Source organism: Aquila chrysaetos, assembly GCF_900496995.4.
Source record: "Aquila chrysaetos chrysaetos chromosome W unlocalized genomic scaffold, bAquChr1.4 W_unloc_5, whole genome shotgun sequence".
Taxonomy (NCBI): Eukaryota; Metazoa; Chordata; class Aves; order Accipitriformes; family Accipitridae; genus Aquila; species Aquila chrysaetos.
This window is the reverse complement of record NW_024470325.1, coordinates 682,109-702,685: the sequence shown is the minus strand read 5'-3', so window position 1 is coordinate 702,685 and position 20,577 is coordinate 682,109. Positions and strand designations below refer to the sequence as shown.

Genomic DNA, 20,577 nt, shown 5'->3' with positions numbered 1-20,577 from the left:
ACAGGCCCTGAAAGCTGTTGCTGCTCTTCACCTTCCCTTGGCGCCCTATCTACAGGCACAACAGCAGCGGGGATCTGTGCTTTCCCAGAGACGGAACATCTCATGGCCCTGGTCCTCAGCAGAGCCTCTTTCCGAAAAGGGACAGTGGGGTATACTGGGTGCACTGGAGCATACTGGGGTCACTGGGTGAGTACTTGTGCTCTTGGAGCACTGGGGACACTGGGGTATACTGGGAGCACTGGCGGGGGGTGATACTTGGAGTACTGGTGCCCTGGGAGCACTCATGAGCACTGGGGTAGACTGGGAGCACTGGGGGGGCACTGGGGAGCCCTGAAGACCTGTGGGACACTAGAGGGCCTGGGGCAGGGTGTTGGAGCTGGGGAAGGACTGGGGACACTGGTGTATACTGGGGGCACTGGGGGACACTAGAGAGCATGGGATGGGGGATGCCTGAGAACACTGGGGACAGTGCGGTATACTGGGTGCACTGGGGTGCACTGGGAGCACTGGGGGCCACTGGGGTGTACTGGGAGCACTGGGGGGGGTGATACTTGGAGTACTGGTGCCCTGGGAGCACTTGTGAGCACTGGGGTAGACTGGAAGCACTGGGGAGCCTTGAAGACCTGGGGGACACTAGAGACCGTGTCAGAGCTGGGGAAGGACTGGGGTCACTGGAGTATACTGGGAGCACTGGGGGAGTACTTGTGCTCTTGGGGCACTGGGCTATACTGGGAGCACTGGGGCACACTAGAGAGCATGGGCTGGGGGACACGAGAGAGCACTGGGGACAGTGGGGTATACTGGGGGCACTGGGGAGCCCTGGGGGACACTAGAGACCGTGTTGGAGCTGGGGAAGAACCGGGGGTGCTGGAGTATACTGGGAGCACTGGGAGCGGGTGGAGGCAGGCCACAGTGCCTCCTCCTCCTCGGCGCACCCATGGGTGCCGCCCTCCCCACCAGTCCTCGGGTGCCACCTACGAGGGACTGCTGCTACTGGTCCGACGGGGCTTGGAGAAGGTGACCTACGCCTCCCTCTGCCTCCCCGATGACATCCGCCAACGCGGCATGACCCAAATTCCCAACTACCGCTACCGGGATGACGGGATGATCCTTTGGGAAACCATCCGGAGGTGGGTGACGACCGGCCGGGGTGGTCCCATGGGTGCTACGGGACCACCCCGCTCGCCTTAATCCCACCTTCCGGTCGTTCGTCTCCGCCATCGTGGATTTTTACTACAAGGAGGACGCGGCGGTACGCGAGGACGCCGAGCTGCAGGCGTGGGCGATGGAGATCTTCGTCAACGGTTTCTTGAGCAGGACGTCTTCGGGTAGGGTGTTCCTGCACCCATGGGTGCTCCGCGATGTCCCTAAGGGTGGCGGGAGGAGTAAAGGATGGGATCCGTGACGATCTTCGTTGTCCTTTTCCACCTTCCAGGTATCCCGTCCTCGCTGCGGACGGTGGCGGAGCTCGGCAAGTTCCTCACCATGGTGGTGTTCACCTGCTCAGTGCAGCACGCGGCCGTCAACAACGGGCAGGTGGGACCTCGGAGTCATCTGCACCCAAAAAACCAGATGTCCCCCCAAAAACCCACGCCGGAGAGGTGGCCCTCTCCGAGGCCTGTGGGTGCTGGAGGGATGTCCCCCACCCTAAGGCGGAGTAGATGTCCGCGTCCCACCTCGCGTCGTGCTTGGAGGGATGTCACCATCCGTCCCATCTCTGTGACAGTGGGATGTTCCCGCTGAACCTCAGGAGAACGTCCCCGTCCAACCCATCTCCGTGCCAAAGGGATGTTCCCATCCATCCTTTCTCCATGCTGGAAGGATGTCCCCACCCCACCCCAGGAGAACGTCCCCATCCAACCTGTCCCCATGCCAGAGGGACGTCCCCATCCATCCCCTCTCCATGGGTGAGGGACATCCCCACCAAACCTCAGGAGAACGTCCCCATCCAACCTGTCCCCATGCCAGAAGGACATCCCCATCCATCCTTTCTCCATGTTGGAAGGATGTCCCCACCCTGCTCCACCTTGGGAGACCATCCCCATCCAGCCCATCTCCATGCTGGAGGGATGTCCCCATCCAACCCGTCCCCATGCCAGAGGGACATCCCCATCCATCCCTTCTCCATGTTGGAAGGATGTCCCCACCCCGCTCCACCTCAGGAGAATGTCCCCATCCAACGCTTCTCCACACTGGAGCGATGTCCCCATCCAACCCGTCTCCATGCTGGAGGGACATCCCCATCCATCCCATCACCATGAGAGTGGGATGTCCCCACCTCACCTCAGGAGAACGTCCCCGTCCAACCCATCTCCATGCCAAAGGGACATCCCCATCCATCCTTTCTCCATGCTGGAAGGATGTCCCCACCCCAGCAGAACATCCCCATCCAACCCATCTCCATGCTGAAGGGATGTCCCCATCCATCCCATCTCCATGCCAGTGGGACTTCCCCATCCATCCCTGGAGAACATCCCCATCCAACCCATCTCCATGCCACCGGGATGTCCTCTGCTGCCACCGCCCTCTCCCCCCCTTGCAGTACGACCTGGGAGCCTTCGTCCCCAACGCTCCCTCCTCCATGCGCCACCCGCCGCCAATGGCCAAGGGCAAGACCTTCCTCCAGCACTTCCTCGACACCCTCCCCGAGGTGGACACCACCGCCAACATCCTGGTGGCCCTCATCCTCCTCAGCTCCCGCCTCGATGACACGGTGAGGGTGGCCCCACCACCACGACCTCCCCAAACGGTGGCTCTGGGTGGATTGAGGAACCTCAAGAGATGATGTCCCACGAGAAACGGTGGCTCTGGGCGGGTTGAGGAACGTCAAGAGATGATGTCCCACGAGAAACGGTGGCTCTGGGTGGGTTGAGGAACGTCAAGAGATGATGTCCCACGAGAAACGGTGGCTCTGGGTGGGTTGAGGAACCTCAAGAGAAGATGATGTCCCACGAGAAACGGTGGCTCTGGGCGGGTTGAGGAACGTCAAGAGATGATGTCCCACGAGAAACGGTGGCTCTGGGCGGGTTGAGGAACCTCAGGAGATGATGTCCCACGAGAAACGGTGGCTCTGGGTGGGTTGAGGAACCTCAAGAGATGATGTCCCACGAGAAACGGTGGCTCTGGGCGGGTTGAGGAACCTCAAGAGATGATGTCCCACGAGAAACGGTGGCTCTGGGTGGGTTGAGGAACGTCAAGAGATGATGTCCCACGAGAGACGGTGGCTCTGGGCGGGTTGAGGAACCTCAAGAGCTGCCCCCTGAGGCCGTGACTCCCCGATGGTGGTGGCCGCCACGGCTCCCAGCATTCCCAGAAGCTTCCAGTTGACTCGAGTCACCTCAACTGGTCAAAGCTGATGGGTCCCCGTCCCTGTGTCCCCTCCCAGAGGCTGCTGGGACAATACCCGGAGGAGCGTTTCACCGAGGCGGAACCTCGCCGGGTCATCCGGACCTTCCGGGGGGAGCTGGAGGAGATCCGCGACCTCCTGGAGGAGAGGAACCACGTGGCCACGCTCAGATACAACTACCTCAACCCGCTGGAGACCGAGAACAGCATCTCCATCTGAGCGGGGGGGGCGCTCCCCACTCCCAGCATCGCCCAGTATCTCCCAGCATCCCCCACCCAACTCCCAGCATCTCCCACCCAACTCCCAGTATCCCCCAGCATCCCCCACCCAACTCCCAGCATCTTCCACCCAACTCCCAGTATCCCCTAGCATCTCCCACCCAACTCCCAGTATCTCCCACCCAACTCCCAGTATCCCCCAGCATCCCCCACCCAACTCCCAGTATCTCCCAGCATCCCCCACCCAACTCCCAGCATCTCCCACCCAACTCCCAGTATCCCCCAGCATCCCCCACCCAACTCCCAGCATCCCCCACCCGACTCCCAGCATCTTCCACCCAACTCCCAGTATCCCCCACCCGACTCCCAGCATCCCCCACCCGACTGCCAGCATCCCCCACCCAACTCCCAGCATCTCCCACCCAACTCCCAGCATCCCCCACCCAACTCCCAGCATCCCCCACCCGACTGCCAGCATCCCCCACCCGACTCCCAGTATCCCCCACCCAACTCCCAGTATCCCCTAGCATCTCCCACCCAACTCCCAGTATCCCCCAGCATCCCCCACCCAACTCCCAGCATAACCCCACCCAACTCCCAGCATCCCCCAGCCCTTCCCAGTACCCCCCCCCAGCCCCTCAATAAATGCCAGCTGTCAATCAAACCTTCTCGGCTGGGTTGGGACGAGGGGGCGGGGCTAAAAACCTGGGACCCCTCCCCCAAACACTGCCCCAGGGACCCCACCCAGTGAGGGAGCTGGAGTGGGGCAACTGGGAGGCATGAGGGAGTGGCCAGTGCTCCCAGTCCTCCCTCCCACTGCTGCTCCAGTGCTCCCAGTGACACTTCCTGGCTCCTCCCAGTGCTCCCAGTTCCCCCTAAGTGCTCCGAGTGCAGCTCCCTGCCTCCCCGCAGTGCTCCCAGTTCCCCCTAAGTGCTCCGAGTGCAGCTCCCTGGTTCCCCCCAGTGCTCCCAGTTCCCCCTAAGTGCTCCGAGTGCAGCTCCCTGCCTCCCCCCAGTGCTCCCAGTTCCCCCTAAGTGCTCCGACTGCAGCTCCCTGCCTCCCCCCAGTGCTCCCAGTTCCCCCTAAGTGCTCCGAGTGCAGCTCCCTGCCTCCCCCCAGTGCTCCCAGTTCCCCCTAAGTGCTCCGAGTGCAGCTCCCTGCCTCCCCCCAGTGCTCCCAGTTCCCCCTAAGTGCTCCGAGTGCAGCTCCCTGCCTCCCCCCAGTGCTCCCAGTTCCCCCTAAGTGCTCCGAGTACTAAGATAATCAGCTGCAATTATTTTTATGTATATGTATACTAATCTGATTAATATGCAATTAGTTATTCTATATAACCTGTTAGTGCTAAAGCTGTGGTATGCGCGCTAGGTGGACCTATCCCCCGTGCATCCAGCGCTGCAATAAAGAATGCCTGCTTTCTAAAACTCCAAAACGAGTCTTAGAGAGTTTCTTCGACCGGCTTTTTGGTATCACTCACTAGAGCCCTGGTAAGAACCTCTTTCCCGCTGCGCCTCCGAAACTCCGGCTGCCCCAAGGGCTGGCACCGTCTGCCCCTCGCCTCTCCCAGCCTCCTGGGGGGACACTCCAGGTTGCCCTTATCTGGGGGCACATGGTGGGTGGGAAGGGGACACCCCAGGTGCCTGCGCTCCCTCAGCCACGCTGCTCATCGTGGTGGTGCAGCCAGGGAGGACCCAGGCAGCCGGGCGCTGGCCAAGGAGACGGGACATGGACGCAGGCGCACACACACACACACACACACACAGAGGCAGAGCGTAGCTTTGCTGAAGGGGTTTATTGATCGTGAGAGGGAAATGGCCCAGGGCTCCCAGGGGATCAGGTGGGGTCATCCAGGGATGATCATCTCCTCATGCCGCTGGAGGGGGACAGGACAGGGCTGTCACCATCACTTGAGGAACTGCAAGAGAGAGCCCAAATTGTGACCCCCCGCAATGTCCGCTGGGACATGAGAGGGGCCTTGTCCCCACCACCTCTCTCTGCAGAGACCCGGGGAAGGAGAAGGGAACTGGAGCCCTCAGTATACCCAGGACAGGACTCGGCTCACCTGAGATCCAGATGGCACCCAGAGCCCCCTACCCCAGGATGCCCCTCTATCTCCCAGAAGCCTGCCCAGCCCTCACAGTGATCCTGGGGGGTCTGTATGGCACAGACCCCCTGCCTGGCCTGCACAGTGACCTTCTGGCTCCATAGAGCCCTACTGCATGCAAGGGAAGGCATGGGGACAGCTCTGTCCAGCTCCCCCTGGGACACGCATCAGGGACAGTCCCCTCTCTTTCCCTCTGCCATACCCAAGGTCTGCCCACCCCAGAGGGCTCAGGGATCCCCCAGGATCCTTTGTGGGGCTGCAGACGCCCTGATGTTGCTCACCTGGACATCAGCAGCTACAGGCACGCGTTTCTGGCGCAGAAGAAGTCTTATCTGCTCCTCGGTCAGAGGATCCTGGGGAGAAAGGGAGGGTTAGGGACATGCTTGGGTGCACTGGGGTGTACTGGGAGGCAGGGGAAAGCAATGGGATCCTTGGGGAAGGTGCCTCCGGGGAGAAATGGGGTACATGAGCTCAGATGATGGTGCACAGAAAGCAGTGGGGGTCCTGGGGAGGGCGCCCACCTGGGTGTGTGGCTGTGTACTGGGGTGTACTGGGTTGTAATGGGATGGATGGGATTGCAATGGGGGCCCTGGGGAAGGGGCCCTCCCTGGGAAAGCGCTGTGGTGCAGGGGTGTTCTCTGGGGTTGCAGTGGGGTGTACTGGGGCACACTGGGATGCCCCGGAGTGTCGTGGCCATAGAGGGAGAAGGTCTGGGGCCAGCAGAAGTCATTTAGTTCAGTTCAGTGAACCTTGTTCCTAAATCCGACTGACTCCTCTTGTAGAGGGAGCATGAAAGCTCACTGGGATGTCCCCGGTGCCAGCAAGGGATGGGAGCACCAAAGTGCCCTCCCGTTCCCCAGACTGGATGCCCTCCAAGTCCTCCCCACCACTTACCCTCAGGTTAACTTCTTCACTTCCTTCCGGGAGTGCCTAGGGAAGGAGAGCAAAGAGGCCAGCAGAAGTCATTTAGTTCAGTTCAGTGAACCTTGTTCCTAAATCCGACTGACTCCTCTTGTAGAGGGAGCATGAAAGCTCACTGGGATGTCCCCGGTGCCAGCAAGGGAAGGGAGCACCAAAGTGCCCTCCAGTTCCCCAGACTGGATGCCCTCCAAGTCCTCCCCACTACTTACCAGGCTAACATCTCCACATCCTTCCGGGAGTGCCTAGGGAAGGAGAGCAAAGGAGTGGTCTGGATTGGACCTTGATGGGGCTGTAGGTGGGGCACAAGCGTCCCCAGTCCCCCCAGGACCATGGCTTCCCCCTGGGCTGAGCGGGAAAATCCCTTCTGCTCCCCCCAGCCCCATTCCTCCAAGTTTCACCTGGGATACCTGTTCAGGCAGGGACCAGGGGTGGGGATGGAGACAAGGACAGTGTGGGGAATTCAGGGCCTCCAAAGAGGATGGGGGTGAGGGTGAGGGGGGGCCCCCAGACAGTGCACTGGGGTGAATTAGTGGACCCCAGGGGACTGGGCTGGGGGTGCTGAAGGGGCAGGCCTGCGTGGGATGCAAGTGAGGGGTAAAGGGATTCAAGCGGAGAGGATACAGGGACTTCAAGCAGGGTGGTTGGTGGGAGCAGAAGGAAGAGGGCTGCGGAGGACGGAAACGAGGGGATTGGAAGAGTGTTTGGCAGTGGGGGTTCAAGGAAGGGGACCTGGGGACGATACCGCAGCGGACAGGATGAAAGGCAAAGGACTGAGGGGAAAGACTGAAAGAAAGGCGTTGGGAACAATCAACGGGAGGGCGTTTGGGGACCCTAGATAGGACACAGAGGAGATCCCAGGGAGGAGATGTCTGAGGGCACCAAAAGGATGGGATGGGGAGGCCCAAAAGGGAGAGATGGGGGGGGGCAGCAAGTCAAGACACCGGTGGGGGTCCTCACAGGAGTTTGTGGTGAACCTTCCCAAGGAACTCGGGCTCTGGGCACAAGAAGATTAATTGCGGGGGAAGTGGAGGGAAGAGATGGAATTGTGGGAGGGAGAAAGCTGCATTGCCCAGGGCTGGAGGTGAGGGGAGCCTGGGGATGCTCCTTGCTTGGGAAAGGGAGAGGCCAAGTCAAGGGGTTTCGTGCTCACCACTACAATTTTGTTCTGCAGGAGAGCTGATGTCCTGCAGCCAAGACCCCTCCCCAGCCTTGAGCCTCTCCCCGTGGCATTGAGGACTCACCTGAGCATCTTCTGGCACGCACAGCAGGACGGTGAAGAGCAGGGCCAGGCTGAGCACCGCGACCTTCATCTTCCTCTGCGGTGTGGCGAGTCCTGGGTGAAGCTGCAGAAGGTGAGGGGGCAGATTTATCCCTCCCAGGACTCCTCCTTTCCCCCCTCCCCGAGAGCCCCCAGGGCAAAGCCAGGCTTGGCAGAGACACCAGCCCTGGCAAGGAGCCCACCCCGGCACAGAGTTGCCTCCGCCTCCGGCACGGATCCAGCCACCTTCTCTGACATCGGTCCAGCTTCCTGCATGGGGCAGCTGCACACGGAAGGGCCCTGACAGCCGGACACCCTACGGTGACAACCCACTGCTCCAGAACAAAACCATCCTCCCAACAGCCCCCCAAAGCCAGATCCCCCCATCTCCCAGTGCCCCTCACCTCCCAGCACTGCCATCTCCCAGTGCCGCCCCCCCTCCCAGGCCAGCCTTTCCCTCCGGGACTCCCCCAGACATGAGGTCAGCCTCAAACCCGGGGTCTCTAAGAGTCATCTCTGACCCCTCTCCAGCCCCTTGGGTAAACAGGGGGCTGGGACTGACCCCTCTTCTTGGGGCACCAGGGACCCCGGGGTTTGGGAACACCGGGAGGTGGGAGGACAACTGGGGGCATGGGCAATGGGGACAGCCAGATGGCTGGGATCTTCAGTCACTGGAGGCAATGGGGAGCACCGGTGAATGTTGGGCACTGGGAGAGGAGGGTAAGGCTTGGGGGAAGCGCTGGGGTGGTCGCAGTGCCCAGCTCCAGCCCACCCCATTTCCCTTGCACTACAGGCCCCAAACTGGTCCAGTCCCCAGCCACGGCCCCCCCAGAGCAGAGATCAGAGGGGACTAACCCCCGCCCTGGCCCTCACCCTGCCACTGCCTGGGGCTGCCGTGCCCACCCAGACAAACCTGGGTCCCACTTCTGCCGAGTTGCCCCCAGCCAGTGCGTCCCAGTAACCCTGTCCCCAGCAAGGCTCTGTTCCTGGCTGGCCCTTGGCCAAATGTCCCTTCAATGCCCTCATCCTCGGCCCAGGCCAGTGCTGTCCCTGAGCAGGACGCGGCTGTCCAGGGGGACACGATGAAGCGCACACTTGTCCGCAGGCAGCCACTCAGAGCTAATTGTGGGGACAGAGCTGCCCTGGCAAGAGGAGGGATGTTTGTCCCTGCAGCATCTCTGATAAGCCGTGTTTGCCCAGGGCCCCTGGCACCAGGAACCCGTTCTGCAAGCTTGGTCTTCACGAGAGCGCCCCGATCAGGGAGACTCTGGTGGGGGTTAAAGCAGCCTGGACGCCTGGGCTCCCCTCCAGCGCCAGCAGCTGGCAGAGGTGGGCAGTGCTGGGGGACCGGGCAGGAGCAAGTCCTGGGGCAACCCTGCGCACCTGGGCTCTCCCGCTGCCCTGGGGACAAGCTGGAGCCCCGAGGCAGGGGCATTCCGGGGAACAGCCTGACCACCGGGGTGTTGCTCTCCTTTGGGAAGCCTGGTGGCACAGGAGTCCTGCTGGAGTGGGGCTTAGAGCAGCCTGCGTGATGGAGCTGCCTCCGCAGGGGCGCTGCATCCCTTTCCCTCTGCCTGCCCTGCAGCTATCCCTGGCTTTCCAGGGTAGCTTCCTTCACAACACTCCTGTCCCAAACATCACCATCCTGGGGGCCCGGGGCAGCACCCTTTGGCCAGCGCGGGGTCGGGGCAGCGTGGGATTGTACGCAAGTGGTTCAGCTCTCCCCTCTGACTGGGGACAGCCACTGCGTGAAGCTGCTGGCCTGGCTCGCACAAGCCAAGCAAGACCTTTTCCAGCAATCCGGAATTGATGGACCTGTCCTTTCCGGTCGTGACACTCACGCGATCTGCCATCGCTGCACTCTTCAAGGACGCAAGTGCCCCAAACAGCAGAGGGAATAGCTGGTACCTCTGTTCGCAGGGACAAACTCTTAATGAAGATGGGCATATTTTGGCTCAACAGGCTCCGGCACCCCTGTTTTGTCGCCCTGTAGGTGCCCACAACTATCAGAAGTGACTGATAACAGGACAGGTATTTATTTATTTCTGCATAACGAGAAGACCAGCATTTTTACTGGTGGTGTGAGCAAGCACTTGGAAGAGATAGGGCCGGTAAGGTCTCAACCAGGTGACGCAGCACATATTTACTTGTCTCTTTAGGTAGCTGATAGTCAGAAGTAACCACATGTAATGACCAGCAAACCCACTAGCCACACTGAACAACGGCAGCATCGAATGCATTGGACTCATTGCCTGGCCTCAGTTGGTGGGACATCAACATTACGACAGCAGATCCATGAATACTTTGTAAGGCTGTCACGTTCCTGTGTAAACTCATCCTCTGTTTGTTATGTGCCGCAGTAATTCAAGCAACCACGCTGTGTTTCCCAATCGCCATTCACTTCCAAAACCATCCAGCAGCCCACGTCACATGCCTCAAAGTATAGTAGTGCTCTATTTTAGTCCTCTGTCTATGAAGGTGCAAGGAAAATCTGTTTCTATGAGACACAAGCTGGGAATCAAAGGCTGGTGGTAAAAATCTGGTTTAGGTTTTGAAGTCGGTGGGAGGTTTCACTGAGTTTCAGTGAAGCCAAGGTGCCACGGCCTTTGTTCCCATGATGATACAGACTCCTGCCACGGCTGCAAAGAAAGCCTGTCTGATCTTATCCACGTGAAAAGAGATAAATAAAGAAACACTGATACGTGGCGCATAAGAACTGTAAATGGCTCAGATCCTTCATTGACAATGTATGTCACTTTTTAAGGGTGATAGTTATATCTTTACGGGACACTAACTCTAAATAAGAGATGTGTTGTGGATCACTTGTGAAAAGAGTTAAGGCAACTGATTTGAATATTTGCTTTGGAAAGTGCCCAAAGAGCAGGCAGTCAGTCACCTGGAGGATTTTCATTTTGACTGCTTCTGCTTTCTGCGCTATTTATTAGATAGCTAAGTTACACAGTGTTGTGTTAGAGAGCATATTTAAATATGCTGTGACGTTATTTGTATTCTGCAGTTATTTTGAGAAGAATCGATGAATTGTACACACTGTCATAATTGAGGGATATTGACTTAGGAGAGGTCAAGGCTGCCTTTGAGCTAAATGCAAAGCAGGTGGATGGCATTTGATCACCACTTAACATGAAAGGTGCTATTCAGGAAGATCCCATCTGCTGGTTTAATGGTATCTAAAAAGACATGCACCCGTTTTTGTAACACAAACGTAATTAAAAAGTAAAATGTAGCGAGTTTGCCCGTTTGACAGAGAGATGGACAAGAGACTTTACAAGGTTGGTCTAAAGTGTAGCTACTCCTACTCGTGCTGTCTCCCTCCATCTTTTCTGAGCAGGGCTGAGAGCAATTCTGAATTTTCTCTTTCTTTCTTGCAGTCTCTTCTGTGAGGCAGTGGAATTTTTGCCACATTTATTTTCCCGATAAAGTTTTAGCATGGTTGTTCTCCTCCGGCTTTGAGCTGCAGTGAGGTATCCCGTTGTTGTACAGAGGGAAAGGGGACAAAAAGAAAAGGGCATGAACTACCTCTTCTTTGGTGGAAACGCTTGGTTTATCTGTTCATCTTGCATACGTAAATAGGGTTGAAGCCGAAGCATTCACCCCAGCTCTCCCCTCTACCATTTGCAGATGCATTTTCCCCAACGTCACTGTCGAAAACCCAGGGATGGAGAGAGAGACCTGATTTTTTTTTTCCCCAGTTCTCCCATTGGAGAATGGGAAAGAGAGGGGCTGAGCTCTCCCTATGGCACAGGGCTCCAGGTGTTCCGATGACTAACTCTGTGAGCTGCCCTGAACATAATGAGTTTGGCTGCCCTAAATTTGGGCATCAGCTGTCATTTCAGATGGCCAAAGGAAATTCCCAAGAGCCTCCAAGAGGATGCCTCCAGATGCTGCTGCCCTGTCTCGATGAACTGCTCCATCTGAGTTTGCAGGTACCTGCACAGACCTTTGACCACCTCTGACACCTCAAACGTAACCAGACATTTGCACCTCACTCCTAGCATCCCTCTCCATTGATGAGCAAGGGAGCTGAGATGAGGAGCTCACATGCAGGTGCCTATTTGGTGCATGCCTGAACTGAGGCAAGAGGAATCCCACCTCCTGCGGGTTTGTGGCAGGCATGGGAAGGAGCTGAGTCCCCTTCCAGCACCAGGACTACATACCCAGGATGAGATGCCTCCATTGACTCAGCTGAAACCCTCTGCTCAGAGGGGTAAAGGAGCTCCCTGCCTGTCACTGTCTGGGTGTAGCGATGGAACAAGGAAAGGTGATTCTCATGTCCAAATCTTTTCCTCATAGGAGAAATTACAGTGCTGGGAACAAGTGTGTCTCCCCAGCTGAGGGAGGGAACACCAGTGATTGCTTCAGCCTGGTTCCCAGCAGGTTCCCTGGAGCCCCAGGGACACCTGGAGGGAGCCCAGAGGGGGCAGAGAAAGTGCTGCCTTGGGCTGGTCCTCTGCTGCTGAGCTGGGCTGGGCTCCTGGCATGGAGGGAGCTCCTGGCAAGCGGGCAGCGCTGCAGAGAGACAGCTCTGCCCAGGAGCAGCTCCTCTGCAAAGTGCAGCAGGGCTGAGGGCACTGCCTGCAGGCACCGAGGGGAGAGGAGTGACAGAGAGTTCAAAGGCGGTCTGGGGTGGGAGGATGCAAAGAGCTGATTCAAAGAGAATTCTTCACAGCCCTCTGCAGGGTAAGTCTCTGGCTGCAGGGAAAAGCAGCTGTGGTTCCTGGAGGGATCTCCTAAGGGTGGCACATACCACAGCTTTTGGGATCTGCAAGTACAACTCTGGCAGTTCCTCTATTGTAGAGGAGCAGGATGTGCTGCAGAGCAGGGACATTCGGCTGCACCATCAGAGAGCGATAAAGAACATGCTGGCTGCCTTCTCCCAGGGATGGCTGCAGGGGTGTGAAGGTGGGTGTGCAGCCAGGGGTGCCCAGGGCTGTCCTTCAGAGCAGGGTCCCTGCACCCCGGGGGGCTGTGTGCTGGGGCAGGGACTCTGCCGCCTGCCAGGGTCAGCACTCAGCCTGCCCAGGGACTCCCCACAGCGCTGTGGGGAGAAGCTGTGGGTGGAAGGAGCAAATCTTGGTGGGGCAGGGCAGGGCAGGGTCCTGCTGTGGCCGAGAAGGTGCTGCATGGTTCAGGGATGCTCAGAGCTCCCAATCACCCCCAGAATATTCCAAACAGGTTAGTTCAAAGAGAAGAACAAGGCAGGGATTATTATAAAGATTACGAGCTTTCCTGAGTCTGTCTTCTCAGTTTCCAATTCCAGAGGGGAGAGAGAGGGAGGAGAGAAAAGGAGAAGTGGAAAAGGAGCACTCAAGTTTCAACAAGTCCCTGAGACTCCTGAACTGCAACTTTGAGTGATCAGTAGGTCTGCCAAGAGCTTCCTAAAATGCCTTCAGCCACTCCCCTGCCTATGGACAACACCAGAATCACCTCTGCTGGACCTCTCGGGGTTGTTCTGATCTGCCCTTTTCCAGCTGCAAAAAGGAGCATGCCTGGCCAGTGCCCTGCAAACAGGCAGGTTTCTGTAGAGCCAGGGGGAGCGCACAGAGATTGGGATGGGATCTGTGAGTGCTGACAGGGAAAAGAAATGGCACAGGGAAACACCTCCCAGGAGGAAAATCTCCAGCCAGCAAGAATATGGTCAGGGAATGAGAGGAAACAAAACGCAAAAATGTTGTGGGAGGGAGAATTCGGAAAACTCTGTATGATCCCCTCCGGTGCAGACCCCTTCCTCTGAGCAAGCCCCCTTGGCTCCTCTCCCTCCCAGCAAAGCCTCTGCCCTCAGAGCTGGGGGGCCCAAGGCATGAACCATCTCCTCAGCAGCCAGAGCTCCAGCAGAGCCGTGGGTGCAGCTCTCCAGCCGCGTGCCCATTTCCCTCTGCAGAGCTCAGGGCTGAGAGCATCTGCCTGGCAATGTTGGTGTCTGGGAGGAGGTCTGAACACCTGAGTAAGCAGAACTTTCCTGAGTGCCCAGCTGCCTCCCTGCTTGCCTCGCTCAGCCAGACCCTCACTCTATTTTCCCATGTTTCTCCAGTTGTCTGTGTTGTTTTTATTGTTATTTCATCCTTGCTGTCAGGCTCTCTGGGAATGGGAGTTTCAGCTGCAGAGGCACACACTGACCTTGTGGGTCCTCCTCTGCAGGTGTGTCCATGGAAAGGAGGTGTCCCAGCTTTCAGCTGTGGGGCTGTGGGCGATGCAGTCTGTGGGGCTGGGGAACGAGCTGGTTTTCCCTGGATTAGGTGTAATCATCAGGACATTGGCTACCTCTTTGGGGTGGCTTCCCAAGCTGCGAGCTGTTCTTAAGCATGAAAATCCTTCACATAGCATCTTTCTGTTATCTGAAAGCCGACAGAGAGAGGGGCAGAGATGTTTATTATTGACTGAGGAAATGCTGTTGGGTTGATGAAAATGAGCCCGTGTGTGTCCTTGGCTAGAAACAGGGTGCTGAGACCTTGAGAAAGGGTGAGGCATTTAGTGGTCTGCAGTGGGTCCCTCTCCTTTCAGTAGTGTCTGGTGGCTTTTACTGGTACCATGGGAGTGTGATCACCCTCCATCTGAGAAAATTGTAAGCATGGGGCAGCTGGGAACAAGCCCAACCAGTTCCATTCACTCCTCACAAAGCCACAGGGAAACCCTTTGCCTCTCATGTCTCAGCTCATGATTTCTGATTTCAGAGAACACTCACAGGGCAGGATGGGGGAAGTAGGTAAAAAAACCCAAAGCCCCTGAAACTTCTTTCTGCCACCCACATTCTTTAACACTGGGAGTGCAGATGCTGACAAGCCCTCCTGTGTTAGGAGTGATTTTATCTGACATATTCTGAATATCAAACCACGCCCCCTGCCACATTCCCATATACCCACTGCAGGGGGGCTGGGTCGACTCCTCAAGAGACAATGGGCAGAGGCCCTGCTCCAGCACACAGAGCCACAGAAAATGAAGCTGCAGACCAGAGGCAGAATGAAAGTTCCTCCTGAGGAAGGAAAAAGGGTGCGTGTGTGAGAGGGGGAGGGTCTGTGAGACATATCTTTGGTTTTATTCAGAGATGTTTCTGGTAATTTGTCACTGCTTCTTCTTCCTTGCACAGTCCCCTGTGTCCAGAGGAAGCATATGCCCAACAGCAGCTCCATCACTGAGTTCCTCCTCCTGGAATCTGCAGACAGGCGGGAGCTGCAGCTCTTGCACTTCTGGCTCTTCCTGGGCATCTACCTGGCTGCCCTCCTGGGCAATGGCCTCATCATCAGCACCGTAGCCTGCGACCATCACCTGCACACACCCCCATGTACTTCTTCCTCCTCAACTTATCCCTTCTTGACCTGGGCACCATCTCCACCACTGTCCCCAAATCCGTGGCCAATTCCCTGTGGAACACCAGGGCCATTTCCCACCCAGGATGTGCTGCTCAGGTCTTTCTCTTTACCTTTTTGATCTCAGCAGAGTTTTATCTCCTCACTGTCATGGCCTATGACCGCTACGTTGCCATCTGCAAACCCCTGCACTACGGGACCCTCCTGGGCAGCAGAGCTTGTGTCCACATGGCAGCAGCTGCCTGGGGCAGTGGGTTTCTCCATGCTGTGCTGCACACGGCCAGTACATTTTCACTACCCCTCTGCCAAGGCAATGCTGTGGACCAGTTCTTCTGTGAAATCCCCCACATCCTCAAGCTCTCCTGCTCACGCTCCTACCTCAGGGAAGTTGGGCTTCTTGTGCTAAGTGTCTGTTTAGCATTTGGTTGTTTTGTTTTCATTCTTTTCTCCTATGGGCAGATCTTCAGGGCTGTGCTGAGGGTCCCCTCTGAGCAGGGACGGCACAAAGCCTTTTCCATGTGCCTCCCTCACCTGGCTGTGGTCTCCATGTATGTCAGCACTGGCATGATTGCACACTTGAAGCCCCACTCCATCTCCTCCCCATCCCTGGACCTGGTGGTGGCAGTTCTGTACTCAGTGGTGCCTCCAGCAGTGAAGCCCTTCATCTACAGCATGAGAAACAAAGAGCTCAAAGATGTTCTGAGGAAAGTGATTTCATGGACATTTTTCAATACCAGTAAACTTCCAGTCTTTTTCCACAAGTGATTCCCATACTAGGCCCATGCTTTGATTTATTATCATTGTTGTTATTGCTATTTGGCGTTTCATGTTCGTAGACCAATACTTGGACTTCCCATACTTCATATGAAGCAGGAACCTCCTCTCTCTCACCTGGAGGACCATATAGAAATGTGTCTTTGTAGCACTGGGTCCAAGCTGACTCCCTCATAGCATCTCTGTAATAAAAAGGGATCTTCCCCTGGGCACTGCCTGATGGTGGGGCTGTTTTTCCAAACCTCGTGTCAGGAACAGGCCCGAGGTACTGCACCTCCAGCAGGCCTATTGATGCGTGGTTTCAAGGGCAAAAAGCTCATTGTCACCTTGTGACCTGCTAGAGGGGTGGATTTAGGACTCACCTGTTGGTGCCTGGTGACAGTGGAGATGATGAATGGTCACTGAGGTAGAAACCCAGTCCTTTCCCACATGTGACAGGGCAGAAGACGTCTTCCAGGAGGGGAATCTGTAGCTGCCTGGACATCCCAGGGGATCTCCATGGGCAGCGTGTGCCTGGGGTGTGACCAGAGATCCACAAAGTGAGAGATTGCCCAGATGGAATCACGCAAAAGTGTTAATTCCAGGTATTCACAGGGAAAGGAGGACTCTGCAATCAAAGGGCAGGCAGCAGGAACCCAGCTGGCACAGGGGAAGGGGGCTGGAGAGATGCAAGAGCTGGCTGAGGGGAGCTCCAGGGCCAGGACTGTCATGCTGCCCTGGGGCGTGGGGCTGGTGGGGGCAGAGAAGGGGCAAACGCAAGGTCAGTGTAGGGGATCGCCTATAATATGAACAGAGAAGAGCCAGAGAGTGAGTGGCCATACAGCCCAACCCTGAGGAAGGACCTTTGCTGCATGGTCACCCCTGTCTTCCTCCAGGTCTCTAGGATACCCAGCTCTACTGCCATTACTAATACAAAGGGAACCAGTTTCCTACCAACACTCATTACACATCAAGTCCCATAGCTCTTGCCACAGCCAGACTCTCAGCCAAGCCCATTCTCAGACACCTCCGGCTAGATCAGGCGCTTGTCTCGACAGATGTTGAAAATCTCCACTGGTAGAGATCTCACCAACCGGTCTGGGTCCTTGCTCCAGTGTTTGGCTCTGAGGGATTTTTTTCCTAACCCCGGCTTTCTCAGCCTCTCCTTGTACACAATGTGCTCCAGGCCCCAGCCATCCTTCTGGCCTCTGCAACTCTCTCTCCAGTCTGTCAGGGTCTTCCTTGTGCTGGTGAGCCCCACACTGGACACAGCAGTCCTGAGGTGGCTGTCCTGTAGTGGGTAGCTCTTGCCCACAGCCAGACACCCCCCAGCTGCCCAGTCACCACCTCCAGCTCAAAGGACAAAGGGAGAAAATAAGATGGAAGAGCTCCTGGGTCACGATGAAGACAGGGAGATCACTTACTAATTACTGTCACAGCAAAGAAGGGGTTGACTTGGGGAAGACCAATTTAATTTATGCCAAGTAAAAAAGGTTTGGATTGTGAGAAAGAATGATAAAATTATTCAAGTCCATTGCCCTCACACTTTCCCCAGGGCTCAAATTACTCCCTTGCTCCAAGTTCTTCTACTTGGGAGATCCCAAGGTCAGGGTGAGGTGGGGAAACAGGGGGAGGGCAGCTGAAGTCTGCAGGGAAACTGGCACAGGCATAGGGCAGTGTAGGACTGTCTGTGGTGCAAACAGGGCCTTTGTGCGGCTGCCTCCCTCCTCCCCACCAACAGATCTGAAGTCCTTGTCATCTCCATGGTGGCTGCTGTCTCTTCCACTGAAGCCCATGTGAGGATACTGGTTTCTTACAGCCCCAGGCCCTTGTTCCCTCCTCACTGACCCCCCAAAGAGCCTGGGAGGTGTCCTACCGCTGTCCTTCACTCGGTGTCACACCCCCCACATGAAACCGCTCCCAGGAAGAGCTGTAAGTGTCCCGTGTAGGAAAGGATCCCCCTTCCCAGGGGGATGGGGTTCAGGCCTTGGCCATCCTGCTTGGTGAAACACATTTAGGGGCTTTCACAGCCACCTCCACAATTGATCTTCCACCTGTAACCAGTGCCTCTGACTTCCCGTTTCACCAGCCCCCAGGGACGGTCTCCTTGTCTGGTCATTCCCTCCAACAACCTCCAACTGCTGGAAACAGGGAGTCTGCTGAAGACCCGGTCGATATCATTGGGCCAAAGAGAAGGATGTCAGAAAATCAAGGCTGGCCTAGGGGAGATACTGTCATTGTCTACAGCTAGCTTATGGATGGTGCAGAGGAGGATGAGTCAGACTCTTCCCAGGTGGGCACAGTGGAAGGATGAGACGCCATGGGAAAATTTGGGCCATGGGAAATTCTGACTAGGCTTAAGAGAAAAGAACCTGCACTATAAGGTCTGTCAGGCACTGGGAACATGCACCCAGAAAGGCTGTGGGATCTCCACAGTGGAGACAGTCAAGCCCTCAACTAGACGTAGTGCCGTGGGGGTTTTTGGATCGTAATGGATGACTACCTAATACGGGGAAGAGAGGCACCCATCTGTCATCCCAACCAACCATCTAGAGAGGTTTGCTGCTTGCTGGGGACCAGGATCCAGGATGTTGTGGTGGGACATCCAAAGCTCATCCGGCCCTCTGACTACTACCCCCTGCTCTTATTGCAAGTGGGCACGAATCACACTGCCAGGGGAAAGAAGTGACGGTATCAGATATGACTACAGGGCTCTGGGGGTGGGATAGTGAAGGGCGTGGGGGCCCCAGATGGTTTTCTCCTCAACCTTGTTGGTGAGGGGAAAGGGTGTGAGGAGAAAGGCACTAACAGGACAAGTTAATACTTAACTGCAGAACAGGTGTAGGGGACACGGTTGGGTTCTGTGCCCGTGGCACCCTGACTGCAGAGCAGCATCTGCTTGGGAGAGGTGGGATCCACCTCTCTAGCAGGGCAAAGCTGTTTTTGCCAACAGGCTGGCTGCCCTCTCTCCATGCTATTGGCTCTACTTGGCAAGCTTAGTTATGAACTTGATAAGAAAACTAGGAAAAAAAGAAAATACAACCAAAAAAAGCCCTCAAAGAAAGAGGAAAATAACACCCAAGAAAAAAAAATGATGCAAAAGAAGACAATTGCTCACCACCGACTAATCAATGTCCAGCCAATCCCCAAGAAACGGCAGCTGCTTCCGACCTCTACGTCCCCAGTTTTATTTCTGAGCATGACATTATATGGTGCAGAATATCCCTTTGGTCAGTTGGGGTCAGCTCTCCCGGCTGTGTCCCCTCCCAACTTCTTCTGCACCCGCAGCCTACTCGCTGGCAGGGCAGTGTGAGGAGCAGAAAAAGCCTTCATGCTGCGCAAGCGCTGCGCAGCAATTTCTACATCATCAGTGTGTTATCAACCCAGTTTTAAGCACAAATCCAAAACACAGCCCCGTACAAGCTACTGTGAAGAAATTTAACTCTGTCCCAGTCAAAACCAGTACACTCAGGAGGGTCTCCAGCTCAGCATGGTCAACTCTGGGGTGAGAGCTGGTTCCTCAGCACTTGATCCAAGTTACGACTTGAAAACCTCCAGGAATGGAAACGGATTATTCCTCTGGGCAGCCACTTCCTGTGCTTGGCTGTCCTCAGGAGGAAAAAACTTTCACTTGTCTCTAGTGTGAAATTTTCTTGAGTAAAATCTCTTGTCCTCCCTCCATGAACCACAGTGAACTGACTGGAGGAGATGGGAAAAGGAAAAAATCCTTGCCTCCAGCCCGCTACGCCTGAAAGGAGCTCCAGCAAAGCACAGTCAGTACAGCAGACAGTAACTGTCCCTCATGACTTAGCAGGTGGCCCTTCCTAAGAAATTTCCTTAAAACTGTAAGCTTCCTGGAAGCGCCAGCTTTTTGGACAAGGTGGTTTTCTTCTCAGTTTCATGTCTAAAAAACTTTCGAAAAGGCAAACGTCCGGCTCCTTCTCCCACAAGGAAGGGCCCAGCCCTGAAAAGCTGTTGCTGCTCTTCACCTTCCCTTGGCCCCCTATCTACAGGCACAACAGCAGTGCGGATCTGTGCTTTCCCAGAGACACAACATCTCATGGTACTCGGAGTCGGCACAGACTCTTTCCGAAAAGGCAAACGTCCGACTCCTGCTGCCACAAGGAAGGGCCCAGCCCTGAAAGCTGTTGCTTGCTCTTCACCTTCCCTTGGCACCCTTGTAAGAGACTGAATTGTTATCTTGAACCGTTTGCGTCAAAGATTGTTAGGTGTGAGGGACTGGGCTGTCATCAAGGAACTGTGAACTGCTCATCTTGAGCCCTTCGTCTCCAAGATGGCCGGTTTAAGCAGGACACTCCTCTGTCCATAAGGACAATTACCAGGCCATTGAGGCGTCCAGGGGAAGAAACTGGGCTGGAGCTGATAATATACTGGTTTCTGGTGTCGATCACGCGAAGGTCGTGTGGTAAATGAAACCTGCAGCGCATGACATCATGGAAATATGCCCTATAAAAACCCCTAGAGACAAGTTGTGAGGGCCTTTTCTTCCTCACCAAAGAATTGAAGATTAAGGACCGACGGGACGCCGCTGGATCCATGGTGCTGACTATCCTTGCAACTCTATCCCGACTGCTTGCTTAATTTCTACCTTTTCTTCCATTCTATCCTATCGCCACCCTTTTCCACTTTTGATACT

The 20,577-nt window shown here is 56.1% G+C and overlaps 1 protein-coding gene, 1 long non-coding RNA gene and 1 pseudogene across 4 annotated transcripts; 2 read left to right on the top strand and 1 right to left on the bottom strand.

Moving 5' to 3' along the window:
- Nucleotides 1-1,516: 1,516 nt before the first annotated feature.
- LOC121233065 (hydroperoxide isomerase ALOXE3-like) lies at nucleotides 1,517-3,625 on the top strand. Its single transcript, XM_041121664.1, has 3 exons — nucleotides 1,517-1,536; nucleotides 2,543-2,713; nucleotides 3,386-3,625. Exons 2-3 carry the CDS (start codon nucleotides 2,582-2,584, stop codon nucleotides 3,563-3,565), a joined length of 312 nt encoding a protein of 103 aa, XP_040977598.1. The 5' UTR covers nucleotides 1,517-1,536; nucleotides 2,543-2,581; the 3' UTR covers nucleotides 3,566-3,625.
- A 1,710-nt stretch (nucleotides 3,626-5,335) lies between these two features.
- Nucleotides 5,336-7,924, bottom strand: LOC115337615. 3 transcript variants are annotated; one of them, XR_003922196.1, is made up of 5 exons: nucleotides 7,829-7,924; nucleotides 6,797-6,829; nucleotides 6,561-6,596; nucleotides 5,948-6,019; nucleotides 5,336-5,477 (listed from the first exon to the last, which is right to left on the bottom strand). It is a non-coding gene; the product is annotated as an uncharacterized LOC115337615 (long non-coding RNA). The 3 variants fall into 3 exon arrangements; XR_003922197.1 differs by lacking the exon at nucleotides 6,561-6,596; XR_003922195.1 differs by lacking the exon at nucleotides 6,797-6,829.
- Nucleotides 7,925-14,970: 7,046 nt separating this feature from the next.
- LOC115337605 lies at nucleotides 14,971-15,932 on the top strand (annotated as a pseudogene).
- The last annotated feature ends 4,645 nt before the right edge of the window (nucleotides 15,933-20,577 follow it).

What these genes read in the sequence shown, in the direction of transcription:
- LOC121233065 (XM_041121664.1), top strand. Translation starts at nt 2,582, where the DNA reads ATGCGCCACCCGCCGCCAATGGCCAAGGGCAAGACCTTCCTCCAGCAC. An exon ending in GCTCCCGCCTCGATGACACG is followed by an intron (nt 2,714 to 3,385) that starts GTGAGGGTGGCC and finishes GTCCCCTCCCAG; the next exon opens with AGGCTGCTGGGACAATACCC.